Genomic DNA, 21,057 nt, shown 5'->3' on the forward strand with positions numbered 1-21,057 from the left:
GACAGCTTTTAAATTAGCCAATCAGATTTTAGATAAATTTTGAATAATTAAAATGCACTTTATTTGAGTAGGAAAGGGTAAATTTAAACTTCAAGTTTGCATATCAATTGTTATCTTTGTTTTCAATTATTTGTGTTTTTCTTCAATTTACGATGACTGTGTCGTACAGTTCATTTACAGAAATAAGTAGGCCATTTTCAAAGTCGCTGCTTTGTATTTCATGGCTATTCTAACCTGTGAGGGCGTCCTTCCATAGCCGTGGTTTCACTGCTGCAATATTTCACCTGTGAGGGCGTCCTTTCAAAGAATTTTAGTGTGTTCAATCTGTAATAGAACTACTGTGTTGGCGGTAGTTTGTCGTTTGTTTTTGTACGTCCTAAAGTCATGTGATTTGTTAAATAATGGTGTTTGTTGCAGTCAAAATTCCTAGGGTGGCAGTTCATTGTGTAAAACCACTAGATGAGTTTTGATTTCATTTGATGCGATTGGTTTACCAATATGATGAATTTTTTTATTCAACCAGATACTGGTATTATTTTTGTGTATTTAGTACATCCAACACTGCTAATGTAACTGAAGGCAATCAACAACTCATTGTCCAATCTGATGATCTTTACATGTTTGTTTTTTTATTTAAAGATGGCTGTGTTCATTTGTTGGGTATGCACATTCTCAAAGTGTCTGGTATAGAAAAACTTTTCTGACTAATCAGAAAGTTTCAAAATAATGTCATTTTTTGGCCGAGTGAGGGCATGCTACATGCATCAGAATCATGTTCTTGTCTTCAAGGGTTTGTATAGAATAAAATTAACCCCCCCCCCCAAAAAAAAAAAAAAAAAAAAAAAAAAATTGATAATTCCTTATTTTGGAGGGTACTGATATGTATGTGTGCACGGCTGTGGAATAAAACTCAAGAAAATACAGAGGGAGATCCTCACGATTTCAAAGAAGGTTTAAACAACATTTCAACTTGACGACAATATCCAACTTGTAAAATTCTTTATTGACATTTCATATGTGCAAAATTCTCCAAAAACATACAAAGTTTTTAAGACAATAAATCCTTTACAATCCAAACCTCACCCAAGTATCAAAAAAACTGAATATTTTCCAAGTGCTATCTCCAAATTAGATCATTATAACACACAAATATTTACATTCACCCACAGTATAGAAAAAAGTATACACCAATTATTAGACAATTTGCATATGACAATTTACAATTCAGAAAATTTGCATTTATTGTGTACAGACTCAGAATCAGCCAATAAGATTGCCTGAAAACATTATGTAAATTCCAATTATTTTGCATCCAATCAGATATCAGTCTCAGAAAGACCCTCTAGGTGAGGAAAATTGATCAACTATGCTACCTAAGAGACCAAAAATAATGCATTTTCCGAATATGTGTTGACATAACTGTGAAACAAAAACTATAACGACTAACCATAAAATATAACACAGCTACAAATACACAGCGTTTAACGCAATCTTATTTACTTTTGAAGTAAAACTCTGTAATTTTTCAAACTAGTTGTAATTCAAATCAAATTCAAAGGCAGTCTATTTCCCCAAAACCGAAACCTCTATGCATTTCATGCATCAATTAAAAATCTTTGCAACGAAAACCATGATAATCTTAATAAAAATCATCATGCTATAATGTATGTATAAACTTGTGAGAGCTATTAATTGCTCTGTAAAACATCCAAGTCATCAATCCTAACTTTTACAGTCATCAAAAACATTTGGGCATGACATCAGTGTAATGGAGCAACCACAAAATGGCTACCCAAATATTATTCATCAAGTTAGGGAGTTACAGCTTTGTGCCCCCTAACTTGCACCTGATTTATGCTATTCATGATAGCAGTTTAATGCAACAATCCATACAATATAATAGTAACCCAACTATAATCAAACTAGGGAGTCAAAGTTACCGTTAGGACCTCTTAACCTAATACTAATTTGTCCATTAAAGGTCCACTCGGCAGTACAAATCCAAAGTTAATTTTCATAACTGCCATCAGCAGTGAACACAATAATGAAATGAACCAAGTCCATAATAATGGCACACAGAAACAAAATTATACATCCTCGTGTAAAAATCACTGAATTTCTCTGAAATATTACCAATCTTTCAGAATATCCAGCCTTATTTTTCATTTGAAACTTTTCATGTAATTTTGTTGAACTTCAACAAATGCTTTTTCTCTCATAAATCTATAAACTATTTTACTGTTCATTCTTACTATTAGTACACTATATATCTCATTTGCATTTGATAAAAAGCTAAATTATTTCCTAAGAAATGACTATTTTTCTTTAAAATTTGACTTTGATTCCATTACTGATATGTTTCTTAGCATCGATGAGATTCAAAACTTTCAAAAAGTTACAAAATACATGCAATAAAGATAGAAAATGAAAAATTTTAGCAAATTATTAAGTTCTACTAAAGTTGCAATATTTTGACAGTTGTAATGACTTACTCTTGATGTATAACATTATAGTACAATCCTACAATGTTCAGCCATAAAAGAACTCAACTTTATCAAGTAGTACAATTCAATTTGCCAAATTATCAACTCTGTATGTTTGAATAAGCCATTTTTCATCTCACAGCAAAGATCTCGAGATTCTGTGTGAGCCATTGCATCCATAGCAACCATGTGAGGGTGGTCAAGCTGAAAGTGAACGCTTAGCAACACTTATTCTCAACATCATCACACATGGCCACGGCAAAAGTTTGACTGTGATCACAAGTTTGACAACCGTTGTTGCTAGGCATATTTGCATATCTCATAAGATCTGCAACGAGATGTAAAATCACTTATTACAAAGTTTTCTGACAAATATTTCCTGATTTAGCTGTAGTCCAAATGTATGTGTAATCTTACATTTGTACTATAAACACAAAATAATAATATTGTGTCCATACCCAAATTTATTTCTCATTATGTATGCATTGTATACTGTGTACAACTACACACGACTTATAAAGGTTATACTGCACACACACAATTCAAGTTTTCAGCACTGAGTTTTTTATCAGTCCTGGTCGACATTGTTTGTGTGTTACAACCTGTATAAGTCATTTGACAAGGCAAAATAAAAAAAATGTTTGTTTCCGATAACATGACTTCAAAAAATAGGGTAGGTTGGTGGGAATATTATTTTTTTTAAATGTACGTAAAAAATTGCTTCGACATCAAGATAAGATACTTGTTGGTCACAATACTTCTGTGAGAGTTTGATGAGGTGTAAAAGAAGTAACTGAAGATTATAAATTAAGTAGACAAACATGTTATGCAGACTGTACTGTTATAGTCTAAAAAGGCCTGGTTTTTCTCTGGAATATGATTTTTTTAAAAAGTGACCAATGAAATTGTTACCATTTTACATTTTTGTATGCAAAAAATGTTTAGGGTCAGGGCTTAAACTACGGTCGGTTGGGTTATTGGAAACACATATTTTTTTTATTTGGTCTAAATACCAAGGTGATGATCATTTTTGGTTACACATATCTATTGGCTATCAAATATACTACAACATGTACAACATCGACAGTAAGTCATAACATGTACAACATCGACAGTAAGTCATAACATGTACAACATTGACAGTAAGTTATAACATATACAACATCGACAGTAAGTCATATTACATGTACAACATCGACAGTAAGTCATTGTATGCAACAAAATTGTCTTTCAAAATGTTCCATTTACAGTTATTGCATCTTTAACTTTTAAGAACCACAGCTACTTTTTACGAATTGAGTAGCATTTTGCTTACTCGGTTCAAATAATTTCAAAAAATTTTGACAAATTTTCCATAACGTAAAACAGAGGAAAGGCTACTCCTTATCAATAGTACACATCAACCAGTACTGCTAAATTATCCTACCTATTTCTCCAACAAAATGGAATGCTCCTATACACAAGACACAACAGGGCTATACCAAAACTTCTGCTATAGGGGTACAAGTTCACTGTAGCAGATGAAATGGCTCCTAATGAGCAAAATACTTTATTGGTATTGATTTTTGAGTATGAAAGTTTGTCATTTGTAAAAATTAAACTCCATGGGATGTACATTCTATCAAGAGTTTCATGTTTGAATCAATGAAAATACAATCACAAAAGAATACCTGAACATGGTTTCCAATCTAAATATGTCTTCTACATGTGACTATATAAACCCCAACACTAATATTCTACGAATTGGTGCAGTAAAATAAAGTCCTACAATGAGCTGGCAATCTATGTCTTAAAGTTCACAACATTCGAGATAGCAAAGTTTATTATAGCATACAGTGATACAAATTGACTCCATTACAGGATTAAATGGACACCGACTGTATGTAGTACAAGACAGACACACAGCCAGACATGGATCATTCCTATAGCCCCCTCTGGGCTGTGCCTATTTGGGGAGCCAATAAATTTCCCCGAATATAAGGTTTCCATGAGTAGAGAAATTATGAAACCAAACAAACAAATGCAACACAGCAAAGTCTAAAGTCAGCCTGGAGAAAAAACAAGAATAGGTGGTTTACACAGAAATAACAATTAAGATACAACGAATTAAACAGAAGTTTGAACTATAAAATCTACATTGACTAAATATTGAAAACAAGTGTGTAGCAATACTTAACAAAAAACTAAATATCTACTACGAACATCCAGTGTTTTTGAAATATTTCATGAATTTAAATTGTGCAGGTACCATAAGTCACATTCTTTCCACATGTTCCTTTACTCACCTGGAAAATACCGGTGACATCACAGATACTGATCTATGATAACATACAAGTATTGTCACTACTTGACTTGAGCAGATCTATATTTTGTTAGTTGTACTTTCGCTGGCTGATTGAAGTTATTTTGTGGAATACTGTACAACTGTGTAACCATAAAGGAAGTAAAGCAGTTGGAGTTTCATTCCACCATATTTTAGTCAGATTTAAATATTAATCTCTCTTCTTTGCTTTCAATACAAGTACTGCTAACACTCAATACCTCTGATCAAAATACTTCCTGTTCTTTGCTTTCTTCCATTGTGATGGCTGAACTCAAGCATAACCTCCGTGACTAATTTGTAACAGAAATACTTACAACTATAAACAGCTGTGTTTACATGCTCCAATGATTTCAATATGAACACCTTAATATGTCAAAACAAGAACCAAATGAAAATAACACAAACCACACAATAATAGCGAAGAAATAAAATATACTCAATGTGAAAGTCAGTTTTAAAAATCTCATCTTTACTACAAATCATATCTGTCATGATTTGTTATAAGCCTAGTACAAATCTGCCACATGGCATCCACATGTACTTCACATGGCAACATTTTATGTGGGATTTATATAGCCACATGACAGACACCCACCCACACATACACATGATCTATGTGGCAAATGTGAAATGTGAGAACATAACCACACATACCATTTATGTGGTAAATACTGAGACTCGCATGACCTTCACATGTAATTCATGTGGCAAATCTTGCAAGGAATCCACATAAACTTCACATGATGTTCATGTGGCAAATCTAGTATGTGATTCACATAACACCCACATGCAATTCATGTGGCAAATTTTGTATAGAAATCCAACATATCACACAGTTCATGTGGAGATATTCTAATAGACACAATCTTCACATGTAGTTCATGTGGAAATCTAGTATGAATCCACATGAATTCCACATGCAATCCACATGACAACTTTTAGATCCACAATATACCCCACATGGCTATCACATAAAACTTATGTCAACTGAAACCACCAGCACCCAATAAATTCTCCAGCCTCAGAAATGTGTCAAATATTTTCTATACATTATTACACTAATTCTTGAGTAACTTATCAATTTTAGAAAAAAAGAAACAGACCAGCCTAAGTGTACTTTACAAAATTTAAAGAAGTTTGCAAAAGTCTTTGATATGTGAAATGCTGTAATATTAGAGTCACAAGATATCTTATCAATACATGAATGGTGAAAACAGATTCAGTTATGACTATTTTATGGTAGATAAGTTTCCTTCAAAATAAATTGCACTGATTCACTGAGTTAGGAATTTTTTTTTTGAGAAATGTATTGAGACAGCTAAATGACTTCTTACATGCATGAAGACAAAAACATCATGCCATTCTGCTCTCAATGGCCATCTCTCCTGAGTTGAGGCTGCATGAGAGGGTCATGTGACACTTGACATGCCGTTCTGCCCTCATTGGCCATCTCTACCGAGTAGAGGCTGAGAGGGTCATATGACACTTGACATGCCATTCTGCTCTCATTGGTCATCTCTCCTGAGTAGAGGCTGAGAGGGTCATGTGACACTTGACAGGTTGTATCTCACAGACTACTATACACACACGTAATCTAGTAATTATGTGTGTGGTTGTTTTTCTGCGCTCTCTGTCTCCACTATATAGTCAGATGGCTTTCTTTAGCATGACATTTCATTCTTACCACTAACAGTAGTACTTATTGAGATAGTGTGGCATGACAGGTTGTATCTTACAGATGACCTATATGCACGTATACTAGTATGAACGGTCCCTTTACGTCATGCTGTTCAATCTTCATTAGCCATCTCTCCAGAGTAGTGCACCCTCTATTGATAGCCATATTTTGTTGTGAGTCAAAATGATAACAACTGGCATTTCTTGTGAGTCACCACATAGTAAGAGATAGGGGAACACCTCATTTTGGTGCATCACTAGAAATTGTGTGCATCAGTGGTGCATCAAATTGGCTTAGAGGGCACACTGACCACCACATAGTAAGAGATAGGAGAATGCCAAATTTTGGTGCATCACTAGAAATTGTGTGCATCAGTGGCATGTCAAATTGGCTTAGAGGGCACACTGCTCCTAAGTAGTGGCTGACATGTTGTCTCTCACAGACTAGCTATATACATGTGGAAAGTACAAATAATACTCAAAGTATATTGGTTCCTGTTTGTGAAACATTCAGTTTTGTAGTCAAGTATGCTGTCAATCACAGTCCCTCTAGAGGGATTGTGTGTCAATCAATAAAAACACTAACTTCTTTCTCTTCAAATTTCAATTCAAATTTTTGGAAAAGTTTTACTAAATTTTGAAACCATTTAGAAAGGAAAATTATTAGACATCTTATCATTCGCAAACATTTTTTCAAGTTTCTGTAATTATTTACTTTACAAATCCTAAATTTAGTTGACCTTACTTTTCTGTTGCGTATAAAATATTGTGATAAACTGCAAATGAAACAGAATTTGAAGAGAAAAAACTTCATTTTTGAAAATAGTAAGGAAAATGTGCTAGTGTTTTAGGCTCTAACCCTGGTCAAACCTCCTCACCCCTATAAATCTTATGAAATGAAATAATCCATGATGAAAACAAAAGACTATGCCACCACTTGTGAAAAGGTAGGGGTGTTAGGTCATTATGGGTCAACCACTTCTGACATTGTAACAATAATTCTGAAGATTGACAAATCCAACTTCTATGTTTTATCCTACAAAGGCTACCCCCATTCCGATGTGAAATGGTTTGATCCTGTATAGAATACAACAGGGTGAAACCAAATCTGTATGGAAAGAGGGGTAAAATATGTACTTTCTACACATTCATTGATAAAGACAAGCAGTAACAGTAACAGTAGAAAATTACCTTTAAGAAAATCACTTGCGAGTTTTTTTTTTTTTTTGTAAATCTGTAAAAAGTTTAACCCTAGAAAAATACAAATTTCTTGAAGATTCCAAGCAGATACCATGAGAAAGACCAATGTACCCAAGACATTTTTATGAATGATATGCAATTTACATGTAAAATTCCTCCCACTTCATATTACAACCCTAGGGCAGATAAACCAATTCTGCCTTTCAACTACTATAAAAAAATAATAATTTTTATCTAACACACAGCAAGATCTAAAAATCCACTATTTTGATGCCTATGCTATAGTATTCAAAGTTACATCCTGTTTTACAGTTGTCACACAAGTAAGAGTATGCCATATTCTAGTTATCAAAAAGACAAAAGATTACACATTTTGGCCACTAGGAGTGCTGTTCCACAGTACTAGATTTTATTAGGAAGTGTGTGAGCAGTTCAGTATAATGGCATATTTTGAAAATCTTTCTTTCCAAATATTTTATGGCAATATGATAATATTTTTGATTTATTCAAATAGTTCTGCTCCACAGTTTTCAATTGTTCAAGTTTTGAATTCAAACAATATTTGCTTTCAGCCGTTTCACCACCTGTGTCTTGTACTGCTATGCATTAATTGTTATGCATACATGATGCCTAGTTCAACTCTCATTTTCTCTAATCTAGGGCTCTTCAGACAACATTTCTCTTGAAAATGGCTCTAAAGTGGGGAACCTGAATAAAGAGTAACATTTTTTTCACTGCAGGCTTACCTTCCGTCAAAAAAAAGTAAAACTAGTTTGACTTACAAAGTGTGTTAGTACTAACAATAACTATTTCATCTTTTAGTTAGAATCCTACTCAGCAACTATTACCATTCCATATTTCTAATTAGTTTTCTATTGTTACAAATTACTTTCAAATTGTCATTTCTGGAAATAAACGACATTCAAATGAGTTAACCTGTGAAACAAACTATGACATTAAAGTTACGTACCCTTTTAGAATGACAACACAAACCTACACAAACTTACAAATTCCTGAAATGAAATAACCAAAATACCTGCCTTATAAGGAAAGAATGAGTTGGAGTCATTTTGAAATTCATCATATACCTTTGTTCAGTGATTTTTAGAATGGAGAAACTACAACAGAATGTTTTACCTAATAAAATTAGAAACATTTGTAAAATTTCTGCTTGCAGAGATTTCTGGACTACATTTCTATATCTTTAACAATTTTTCACAAACAATTTTGATTAGTTTACTTCTTAGACTTAATTTTTATTTATTGAAACCAGGTTTCCATGGTAACCAGAAAAGCCGAAATGCATAAGCATAAGTTTGAGTTGTGTTCAAGGTATTATATACATTTCTGAACTTTCTTTTTCATGGCTGCTAAATTTTTGACACACTTTCATAAACTCTGCTTTGAATGTAAGTATTGAATGGTTTCCTAGAGATCAAACGTGAGCCATGGAATACAAGGCACCTTTCCGAGATTTTACTATTCTGCAAGGGTCCTTTTTTTCCACTTTTTTCATAGATTTTGGTTTCTTGCGACCAAAATAATATTGAATTTACATGTATTTGTACATCTAAATGAAACACTGTAAAAATTAACAGATGTGACTGTAATTTGAAATCTTGTGAAAAATGAGCCACTTCAAGAAATAAAACACCAGAAGACCATTTTTTTGAGAAATGTACACCAGTCTGAAGAAAAAAACTGTCTGCAAGTCTATGCCTTGACTACTCTTTGTTGGAATAAAATTGATTCTTACATCTTAATATTCCTACAACCGTTGCCATTGGTCAGCACTGAATCACATGATTTCTGTAGTTTTATCTAAATGAATTGAGGGACATAAGAAAATGTATCATCATGTTAATTTACTAGCTTTGTTGCCATTGGTCAGAAATGAATCACATGACCTTCATGGCTACTTTCAGATGAAATAACATTAGGGAATTTATTGTCATGTTAACTAATGTAGACAAAATAGACAAAATAGTTTATTGCAATACGACTGACTGTTATTAACCTGTGTGACAAAATATTAACCTTCTGGATGTATTATTGACCTTACAAAATGCAACATCAACCCATTATAATGTGATATTGACCAGTAAGGTATGAAAATGGCCTTAGATTTAATATAATGATACACTCATATGTGATATTGACCACTAAATTATGATATTGACCACTGAAACGTGATATCGACCATTAAAATGTGATATTGACCACTGAAACGTGATATTGACCACTGAAATGTGATATTGACCACTAAAAAATATCAACCATTAAAACATATCGACCACTGAAATGAGATATTGACCTTTGAAATGTGATATTGACTACTAGAGTATTGTTATATCAGCCACTGATTTTGACCTCTGCAATGTGATTGAGTGCTAGCATGTTGTTATAGCAACCATTGATATTAACCTAATGAATGTGATGGTCACCTCTAGCTAGGTGAGAGGTGAATTCATACTTATCTTTACTACGGTAACCGCATATATTACACTCAAGTGGATTGTGGAAACCATGGCAACCCATATGAATTGTATACATGACATGGTCCATAAAGACAATTTGACAATGTTCACATTTGTAGTTATTTGACGACGCTGTATCGGCCTGGCAACGAGCGCATAACGATTTTGTAGATGACGATGAACGACGTTCATCTTCATTATCATACTTGTTCTGTATCCAGGAATACGGTCGACGAGTTGTAGTGGTGTTCTCCTTTTCACTGGGGCAGCTTCTTTCTTCTAAAGAGTCGCTGATATTATCGCTTTGTTCTGCACTCGGGTTGTTCATACTATAGTCAATCACATTGTTTTCATGATGGTTGTTGTTAGTGACATGATTGGTTTCTGTGTGTGGATACATAGAACTGATCACCGGTGATATGGAACTCTCATCAATAGAGTGTCCATACATGGCTAGCACATTGGTAAAGGCACTTTCTACACCCTATTGATAGAAGAGACAGAGAGAAAAGTGAATATTTGACATACAAGGGGACAGATAAGTTGTGAATTCACTCTGTTTAATAACACCCGGGATATGTCATACAGGCCTTGCTTGGAAGTTTCCATTTTATACGTCCTTAACTTTTTCTGTTCAACCAGTTATTCTAACACTATAATAATAAAAACAGTTGCCATTCCTAGCAAGGCCTTTACATCACTTCTGTGTAAGTTCTGATCGATGCCAACTCCATACTGAAAAGTGAAAGTGATGGAAAACCAATGCATTTTATCTCATTTAATTTGCAAGTTTTTATTCAACAATTACAATGAATGCATAGTATCCCTTCCTTTTAGAGGGCTACAAATGAGTTTATACATTCTCTGGGCAAGTTTTGTTTCAAGAGATGAATTAATGAAATTATGGAAAGAGTCAAAATAGATGAGAAATGGGTATCTATTTTAGATTCTGAAAATATTTTAAAACTGTGAAAAGTATATGTAAGAAATAATTTGTAAACAAACTGAGTACACACAAGTAATAATAACATTCACCAAGCCTCAAGCCTGGATTGTTTCAAAACAAAGCTAAAGACTTATTTGTTCACCAAAGCCTATGTGTGCTTTGGTCAGTCAGCACTACTGAACAGAACATTGCTCTGGAAATCGGCACTATAGAAATTTGATTGATTGATTGATTGATTGATATATCGATATGTCTGGTCTGTATGTGTCTAATTGCTCTCCCATGTATTGAAATGTCACCATGCATAAATATATGGAGACATGTATCCCACCCTGTCAATCCCTCTCCATCACCACCCCACCTTGTCCACCCTCTCAAATGACCCCTGACAATCATTATACTCTGCAAATTGGTGCTTACATAAACCTTGAGGTATATTTCAAAGGAAAAGTATATGCAAATAACATCAGTTACATTACAATATGATACGGGAATCTCTATCTACTATTCATAGTAGGGGGGGGGGGTGACTTGTTTGCTAGGACTATAAAAATTGATTCAGGAATTATTTGAGAGATGTACATCAAATAAACTACCAGTTGGGAATAACAGCATTAAATGGAACATTTTACGGATGTTTATTCATGCACACAGGATATGACAAATATGGGAAAATAATCTCATTTTCATGAAATCTTAGTACAATTATGATTTGAACTTATAATAACATTCTTATTTTATGAGACTAATTAATCAGAAGTTACTAGTAGCTATTGTTTACTTGTACCAACATTTTGATTGTGAATAGATTTGTCCATACATGTATAGCTTGGTACAAAACGTGTTACCACTTCAGTACTAGACAGCCTCTAAGAATAGAGTGTACAATGCTACATGTTACATTTTTAGACAGTGTTACATATATAACATATTGGTGACTGAGATAGAGTTTGCCATGGTGAGATCACATCAGTTGGGCTACAACAATGTAGTGAGAACTAGAAGTGTTAACATATGCTGTCTAAGAGCTGTGTTTATTAAACTTTAACTTACAAGTGCTAACACACAAACTGTCTTCAACAAAAAGTGTTAACATACACAGTCTACGAAACTGTCTTCAACAAGAAGTGTTAACATACATCGTCTAATATGTTCCACTAGAATATACACAGTCATGAAGACGTTAACTAAAAATGAACAAACCTACAAAATATCCATCCATCTTCTGAACAAAAATGGCAGCTGGCCAAATTAACAAAGCCACATTTTTGACATGAGTAAATAATTGTAGACAAACAATTTTATCAAGGTCTGTCAGACATCCACAGTCCTTGCCTTCAATTTATGGATTACTTTGTGTACTAGCCTACTACACATCACTCTATCTGTCAAATTTGTCGTACGACATAAGAAAAGATCAAAATTCCTTTACCCTGGTAAGAAATTTTACATCATAAAGGGAACTGAAGCGACATTAATCTTTATGGTAACTAAGGAGTCCTTACTATTTCCTGCGGGAATGCAACTTGTACGACAGATTTTGTTTTCATAAAAGGTCTCCCCAGAAGTGGAATACATCTACAAAACTCAAGTTTTCATAGATTGCAATTTAGTGGGTTTTATCCCTTGAAAAGTGCTATGTTTTATTTCATGTGATTTATTTATAGTATACAATGAGTGAAATATCACCTAAATAGAGGGAGTTGTCTTATTCTATACTGGTGAACTTTGACCTAAATAATGCACACAGGACTTATTACAGAAATATATTTGAGAAAAAACATAGAGTCAAATCAATACAAAGGTAAATGTAATATACACCCCCGCCCCCCACCCCATAACCTTAGGTCTATACCTTACTTACAGACAGAAACACACACAAAGTCACAAACATAGGGTTATAAATGGAACACACACACACACACACACACACACACACACACACACACACACACACACACACACACACACACACACACACACACACACACACACACACACACACACACACACACACACACACACACACACACACACACACACACACACATACACACACACACACACAACCAGGCCGGACACATAAACATAAACATAATTGTGTATATGGAAAACACACACATCAATGTATATGTCTGTGTTTTCAATTATCACCTTTCAAACTGATACAATTATTTGATAAATATAACATATACATATAGACAGATTTTGAAAACTGACAAGTATTTTCACATAATTAGCAGATTAAAACATAACTTGACAACTGCTTTCTATTCACACAGACATCATATTTCATGTAATCACAATTTCACAGTTCCAGAAACTATAGAGGTACTTAGTCATGTTTGATAGCTTAATGGTCCACTCCAAAACACTGCCGAGGCGTGGCAGTTGAAAACAATGAATTGATGATAGTGGTGGTGGTGGTATATATATAACTATATATTCAGTGTAGGATTATTATTCCAAGTATCTACTATACATTTGTTGTACTTCCTGATATCCATGTGGAATTGTTGTAATAGATGTTATCCCCCAATATGTTTCTTCGTTAAGCCAAGTAAAATACTCGTGACCTAAGGGGTCTTTGCCAGTACTCGTCTATCGACTCACAGTGACAATCTTTAGATTTTCATTACTAAGTAAATTTGTTATTGTTAGTGTTTTATTGTTGTTGTTTTTATCTGACTACCCATTGATGGTAGAGTTGTGTAGTAAAATTACCAACCTGAGTTGATGTACTGTCATTTACATGTAAAATACCATTCTTTGTCAAATCATGCAAACTGTCATTGTCTTCATCCAAACGACTAAATTTCACTCCATCTAAAAAAACGATAAAACAAGCGACAAAATCAACGAATCAACTGACAAGTACAAAAATATAAAATAAAAATATCAACTTGGCATTTTCTCTTTCGGTAAAATGTATCGGGGGTACTGGTAAAATAAACGGAGTTCTCCATGATTTTTCAGCAATGTATGTAAATTATACACGATTACCATCTCTTGATCAGATTACAATACGTAGTAACTTACCACAATCAATCAATCAATCAATCAATCAATCAATCAATCAATCAATCAAATCAATCAATCAGAAAATTCATAGAGCGCCTGTATCCAATATGAAGTAAAGATCAGAGGCATTGTACAGTTATATATCGAAATATTTCGTGAATGAGTATGTTTTAAGGTTCTTCCTGAATCATGCACATTTCAGAGAGTGAGTTAATGCTCTCTGCTCAAAGATAGTCAAATTTAATCCCCCCACCCACCTGATTTAATCCCCCCTCCCACCTAACATATTTATACTACATATTAACTAAACAGCTAAATAATCAATACAAATTATTGATTTTTGACAATGTCTCTAAAGATTCTCTAGAGGGCAGTATTTATTTGAGGAGCGTCCTTACCTGGGTTTCTCATCGGAGTACTACTTTTTCTCTTTTTATGTTCCTTATCAAGTAATGATGCATGTTTCCCTCGACTCCTTGATAACGTGACCTCAGCATTTTCTCCATCGATATGGAACCGGCATTTCTTCATGTGTTCTCGCAGTGACGCTTTTTGTTTATAACCCATACCACATCCTTGACAAACATGTCGCTTGTCTTCGGTGTGCGTAACCATGTGAGCTAGTAGTGCGTCTCGTCGCCTTGCTTCATACGGACACACGCTACACTTGAAAGGTTTCTCACTAGTGTGAGTTTTTAAATGGCGTGTTAAGTTGCCCTTCTGGGTGAACGCAAAGCCACATGTATCACATGTGTAAGGCCGATCACCTGGAATGAAAAATTCAATGTGTGCATAAATTTTCTGCAAAAGTCATTAAATTCAAATTTATTTTCAACATTGAGACATAACAAAAGAGTCATATGCAAACTTTTTAATCCTCATCTAACATTTAACGAATTTTGACTTCAAATCGAGATAATTCTGACATTGCATATGAACATGGAGCTAATTCTACATGCTTAGCTTCAAACTTATAAAGTAAGTGACCTCTGACTGACTTGGATTCTAAATATCAATCAGAATCTGAAACTGGCTTGAACAGAAGTATAGGCCTAATTCTAACTATAACATCATGTAAGAATGTCTACATGAATCTGATTTTGAACCTGGATATGAATATGAATATTAGCCTGAAAACCAACGATGCTAACCCATGTGATCTCTAAATAGGTCAATAATTTTAAGTTTGAATACAGATATGATTATGAATCTGAGCCTCACCATCTATGGATACAATAAACCTCTATGTGATACATGAATGAGTATTCTGAATATAGCTATGATGATGAATCTGAGCCTGAGTATCTAAGGATACTGACCTGTATGTGACCTTTGGTGCTGACTGAGTTGTGTTGGTGATTGGGCCACATAGTCACAGTGTTCACACTGGTAGTCCTTGTTACTAGTACTTTTAGAATTCACTTCATTATTTGTTACGATATCGTCTGCCCTGTTTTGATCTTCTTCCCTAATTTGACTTTCTTCATCAATGTTGTTTTCTTTTTTAATTTTGTCTGGCATTGTCTTTTCAGCTGTGGACATATTCTGGAAATTGAGAACAAAATAAACAGGACATTAATTAGAAAACGTTCTCCCATATTTCTTTTTATTCAGCCAAGGAAAAATATGAGTAACCTAAGGGGCCTTGTCACTTTGAGTCAGAGACGACTAGTGACAAAACCATTAGGTCACATGGTAATTCCTGCAAGAAGCAAAATATTGGCGAATACTATCATTATAAATCTGCAATTTCAAAAAATTGAGAAGAGTTATGTCATCTTTGAATGCATTCATATACATGTAATCTAATGTTATTAAAAAACACAGACAGATATTAAAAAAAACAAGATAATAACATGCAAACCCCTCCTAATAACAAATGAAAAAAGAAATGAAAACAACTAAAAAAATGCTGAATGCAGAAATGGGAATACTAAGTTATATTTGCTAACCCCCCTGACCTTTAACATTATTGAATATTTAGGGTTTTGAGTGGGATGGAGATGAACTAAAGGACTACATGGGTCTGTTTGACCTATGACATGCATAATTACGTTTTGTGGCAATTAACAGCCAATCAAATCACAAGATTTCATGTCACCAAGCTCTTTGTAGTAAAATATACCAAACTCAATTCATCCATTATTAACTTTTCTGAGGAGTAATGGTCTCTTGATGATAGTTGAATGTTTATAACTTACTGGCTTCAAATCTACAATCTAGTTTGAGCCTTGTTGCCGCCATTTGTTTCTGAATGACTAAAGTCCTTGGGTAAGATTTGAACCATGATTGTGCCTCAGTCAACCCAACTGTATAATTGGGGATCTGGTTTACAGATTGCAATGTAAATGGATTTAATCCTTTCTGTTTACAAAGGCTGCAATGGATTATATGCCCCCTAGGGAGTTGAGGAAGTACAAAGGACTGTTGTGCCATTACTGGTCCATGTCTGGTATAGAATTGATAGCACTGTGGACAAAGCACTTTTATAAAAACATTTCATATGTGAGACACTAAGTCATACAAACATTGCTAATTTACATAATATCATATTATGTTGTCCTTTAGTCTCATTCATATTTATATTGTATCATTCATATTTAGTCTCACTCATATCTATATTTACAATGTATATTTATATACAATACTATTTTTAGTACAAAAGCTTAAACCTATGTAGAAAATGAAAATTACAAACTGACCAGGTTTGTAATAGACTTACACACACAAATTCATTTATCTTACACATACTTCAAACAAGTGGAATGGCTTTAAGCTTCCTATTAAACTGAACTGTACAACTCAAATTAATCCTGATTACAGAGTAAATGTTAGTACATTATTTCTCTAATCTTTTCAGTCTACACTGCAACAATCATCCACACCACACAAGGTCAAGTCCTTTCTCCATTCATATTGTCAGTACTCATAGTAGTCTAGCTGCTAGACCTCGAACACCCCTATTCAGGCTATCACCCTCACTAGCAACCTTTGGTCCCCTCACAGCGAGTAAAATAACCCGAGAGGTCTAGCAGCAAGACTATACTCAAGCCAACATTCATTCCACACTGCACTGAAAACAGTCTACCTACAGATACTCACGATGTGAACTCTTTGCAGCTATTTTAAGAAATGGCTTAAAGCTTACTGAATCTATGTTAAATTCTCTGAATTAGGAGAAAGTGAGTTAATTTATTTTCAATAGTCTCAATTTCAGATTAATTCAATTGTAATCATATCAGCTTTCATCATTTCAATATAGTTAGTTTGTTTGTTATTTACTGTTTGCAGTTGTTAGATTATCCTTATGTACATTTTATTTGTGTGAGGTGACCACAATGAATATATGTTTTTAACCATGTTTGTCTTACCCTTAGCAAAGGTATTCAGCGTTACGTCTTCTTAGCCTTTCAAGATTAACGTTTTTTGTACTGCATATCTTTTTTTGCTTGTGGCTTACTGAAAAGTCTTTAGTCAAATAAAATCAATCATATACATAAATATGGGAACGGATGTCAATGGACTCAGGGTTTATAGTTACTAAATAAAAAAAATTATATACACATAGTCAAACAAATTTTTGGGGAATTAACCAAATTTTCGCTGACGTTTCATCAGCATTGTCAGGAGTGTTCTTCTGAGATCACTCACTGTCATATGATATATCCCAGACAATGTTGACATGATGTCAGCAAAAATGTGCGATTTACTTCCAGGAATTTTTGGACTGTGTGGATAGATATTTTCGTGAATAAATATTTCAATTATTTTATCATTTGCACAGTCAAGTTGTGGAAATAAGTTTAATATAATTAATTTAATATAATTATAATAATTTTTCAGACAGTCATAAATCTACGGGAAAATGTTTGTATATGTTTGTAATTCTCTATAATTGAAAAGTAAAATTAATAAAAATGCAAAAACATTTTCCACAGGATAAAATAATTTGTACAGGGAAACATGCAATCTAAATAGTTGGGTTACAGTGGGGAATGTTAATGTGCAATAAAACTGTTTTGTTAAATAAAATGACTTAAGTCGTAATATTGCACATCCTGAATAGTATTGAATCACCCGTGATTAAACACATTTGAGTAGCTGTACACATAATATGGAACAATAAATCCAATCAAATACATTTTTGAGTTCATACCCAAAATCAGCACCCCAAAGAATCACAATCTCAACTTACTATACTACTTATAGATAAAATGGACCTCTAAGTAACATGTATAATCTAATTATTGGTATATTAACAATTTTCAGTGAATTTATTGTTAGTTGTCTCGTCAATTTTTTTTTAAAAATGTAAGTTTAATATTTTAGAGAGCTCTACCAAAAATTATTTTAAAAGCATTAGATGTTAAACTTTTCAAGAAATCTTTTGTGATCTTTATAAACCCAAGTTTTTTCGATGCAGTGAAAAAAGTCACCCAAATTCAAAGATATATGTCATTATAACATTAAGGGGAGGGGGAGGGGGAGGGGGTGAAAGTGTATTCATGATGTACCCACACAGACATTACAGCTGTTTACGTATTGACATTCAGTGTACACAGTGCCAGCAATATTTAGTAAATAGGTAATTTAGTTAAAATGGCCATATGGATGAGGATTGGGTATTTATTTCAGAGTTTTAATTTATAAAACAATTTTATCGTGGCTTCCTACTTGATTAATAAATGTGAAACAACATATACCAAGTCTTTGTTTGTAACTCAATAAATTGCAAAAGGTTAATAATGTGTGAAATGTTTTAACAGACAACACCTAATGAAAACTTAATAGCTGGAAATATAAGCACAAAGAAATGTCAAGGAAAGCACAATTTGTACCTCTCTTTCTAAGGTTACTTCTAAAAAAACCCATCAGGTTTCTGAATTCATTAAACATAGGTAAACATTCCATACTATGTTTATGTTATTGACCTGACATAACCTTTCAATAATTTACATATTCAAACACTTAACACAATGGTTAATTAAAGAACTACCAACAATATGCCTATTGTCTGAAACAACAAAGTGTTAATGCCAGGTTGAAAACAATGAAAGAAGAACAACATGAAAATTAGTACCTTAAGTTAACTGTTAATTGAATTAATTACCTTTAACAACATGTTGTGTAGAAAATACTGACTTTGTAATTGGGTTTCAAAAGTGTCAATAGTTAGATGTCTGAACTAAAAAATCAGGAATAATTAGTTTACTTGACATGTCTTTCAAGGAATGGTCTTTGTAGTTCTGTAAAACCAGCAGTTTTAGGGTGGTAAGTAGGTGAAATCTGAGTACCCTGGTAACTTTCCTGAGTTCCCCTAACAAAATTATGTGGTTTTTTACCTGGTTTCTCCCACCCAGTCTGTTAATACGGTTTTCAAACTTTATCAAAAACTAAAGATTAGAAAAAAATAAAATAACAGTTAAGTTACAATCTTTTTCTTCATCAACGAATCAAGATTCGTGTTAGCTGTCCTTAGATTAGATTGAGGGGAGGGGCCAATTTTGAAGAAGTAGTTTTAGTTAAACTCTGTGTATTTTTTACTCAAATATGAAGCTCTTTTTTATCTACATTCTCAGGAAATCTTTATTAAAACTCTGGGATCATTGAACCGAAATCTAATGAGCGTGATTAGACTTTGGGGAGGAGAAAAGCTAACAAGGTGTTTAAGTTTTCTACAGAAATTTTGGAAGTGTGGGATCAGAAATATCTACGTTTTTTCATTTACAACATATTGTATTCCCGGTTTATTGTTTTGCGAATTATTTTGCGGTTATGTTTTTGAGCGGGTGTTATCTGGCAGTTGAAATTGGCAGGTGCGGTGATGTATCGCCATAAGTTACACAGGTAGCGAGGAGAGACGCCATGATTTACGCGTCATAGCACGTGAAAATATTCAAGGACAACGTTCACATGGAAGTATGTTTGGGATAATCAGGAATGGTAAATTCATCACCGTCATGGGTTCTTTCGAAGCGAAAATCGTGTTTTAGTGACAAATACATTACTGTCAGGTTATAATTTCAAAGGATTTAGCGACGGTGACTGCTTAGAATGTCACCACTGGAATGGCGTAGTCGCTCCCTTTTTTATCCTGGCCGAACGCAAGCGGCGCGGCAGGTGCCACAACCCGGGAAACGAAAGTCGAAACTAAGTTCTAACATGTAACACTGCCGTTGTTTCACAAAGTTTTCACGAATGTCAATCAAATCTAACATCATAATGTTGGCACTCTTACCTTGAAGAACAGAAGGGTGGTACGGAAAAGTTAAACACGACATATCACTAGCGTTTCGTACTGCATTTATCCATGTCTTCTCGAACAGGAAATAATCATCTACCTGAACGCTGCCATTTTAGCTCTGACGTCACTGGGTTAAAGGCGAAGGGTCCGTGACCTCACTAATCATCTGTGATCGCCATCGAGCACCTGGTCGCACGTATTTTTATTTTCGTCCAAACACTTGCATACAATACGAGAATATTTATTTCAATGTATTGAAGTGATAGAAGATTATTGTAAGTTCTTGGATAATCACAATACGGTTGCAATAATCAGGAGATAGCGCAACAACAACGGATGATATGACCCTGGTAAACGAACCTGTCATCACGTCGTAAAGAAAACTGTCAGGTGTTGGGTAGTGCGCCCTCATCGAGTACATCGTCGGATATTCTGACTACTCGTTTCTGGGAAACATGCATGGGAAATGTTTAAAGCTTTCTCACAAGGCAGATGTAAAATTAGTCCTGCTTGCATACGGAGGAATTCGGGACTCGATTCTGACAATTGTCCCTTAGAGTCAAGTCAGTAATACAGACTCGTGCACCGTCATGTAAGCAGGACTAATGTAAAATGATATACATGTATACATATAGCCTGTACTGCTTAGTAGCGAAGAATGTTTCCATAGCAACTATGCAAATCCC

The 21,057-nt window shown here is 34.0% G+C and overlaps 1 protein-coding gene across 2 annotated transcripts; it reads right to left on the reverse strand.

The window, feature by feature from the left end:
• Nucleotides 1-1,069: 1,069 nt before the first annotated feature.
• Nucleotides 1,070-20,486, reverse strand: LOC144450440 (uncharacterized). Of its 2 annotated transcripts, none has more exons than XM_078141041.1 (5): nucleotides 20,366-20,486; nucleotides 15,447-15,672; nucleotides 14,526-14,894; nucleotides 13,835-13,932; nucleotides 1,070-10,644 (listed from the first exon to the last, which is right to left on the reverse strand). In XM_078141041.1, exons 2-5 carry the CDS (start codon nucleotides 15,667-15,669, stop codon nucleotides 10,108-10,110), a joined length of 1,227 nt encoding a protein of 408 aa, XP_077997167.1. In that variant the 5' UTR covers nucleotides 15,670-15,672; nucleotides 20,366-20,486; the 3' UTR covers nucleotides 1,070-10,107. The 2 variants fall into 2 exon arrangements, with proteins under 2 accessions (XP_077997167.1, XP_077997166.1); XM_078141040.1 differs by having other exon boundaries at nucleotides 13,835-13,928; nucleotides 14,525-14,894.
• Nucleotides 20,487-21,057: the final 571 nt, after the last annotated feature.

The sequence above is a fragment of the Glandiceps talaboti genome, chromosome 20, assembly GCF_964340395.1.
Source record: "Glandiceps talaboti chromosome 20, keGlaTala1.1, whole genome shotgun sequence".
NCBI lineage: Eukaryota > Metazoa > Hemichordata > Enteropneusta > Spengelidae > Glandiceps > Glandiceps talaboti.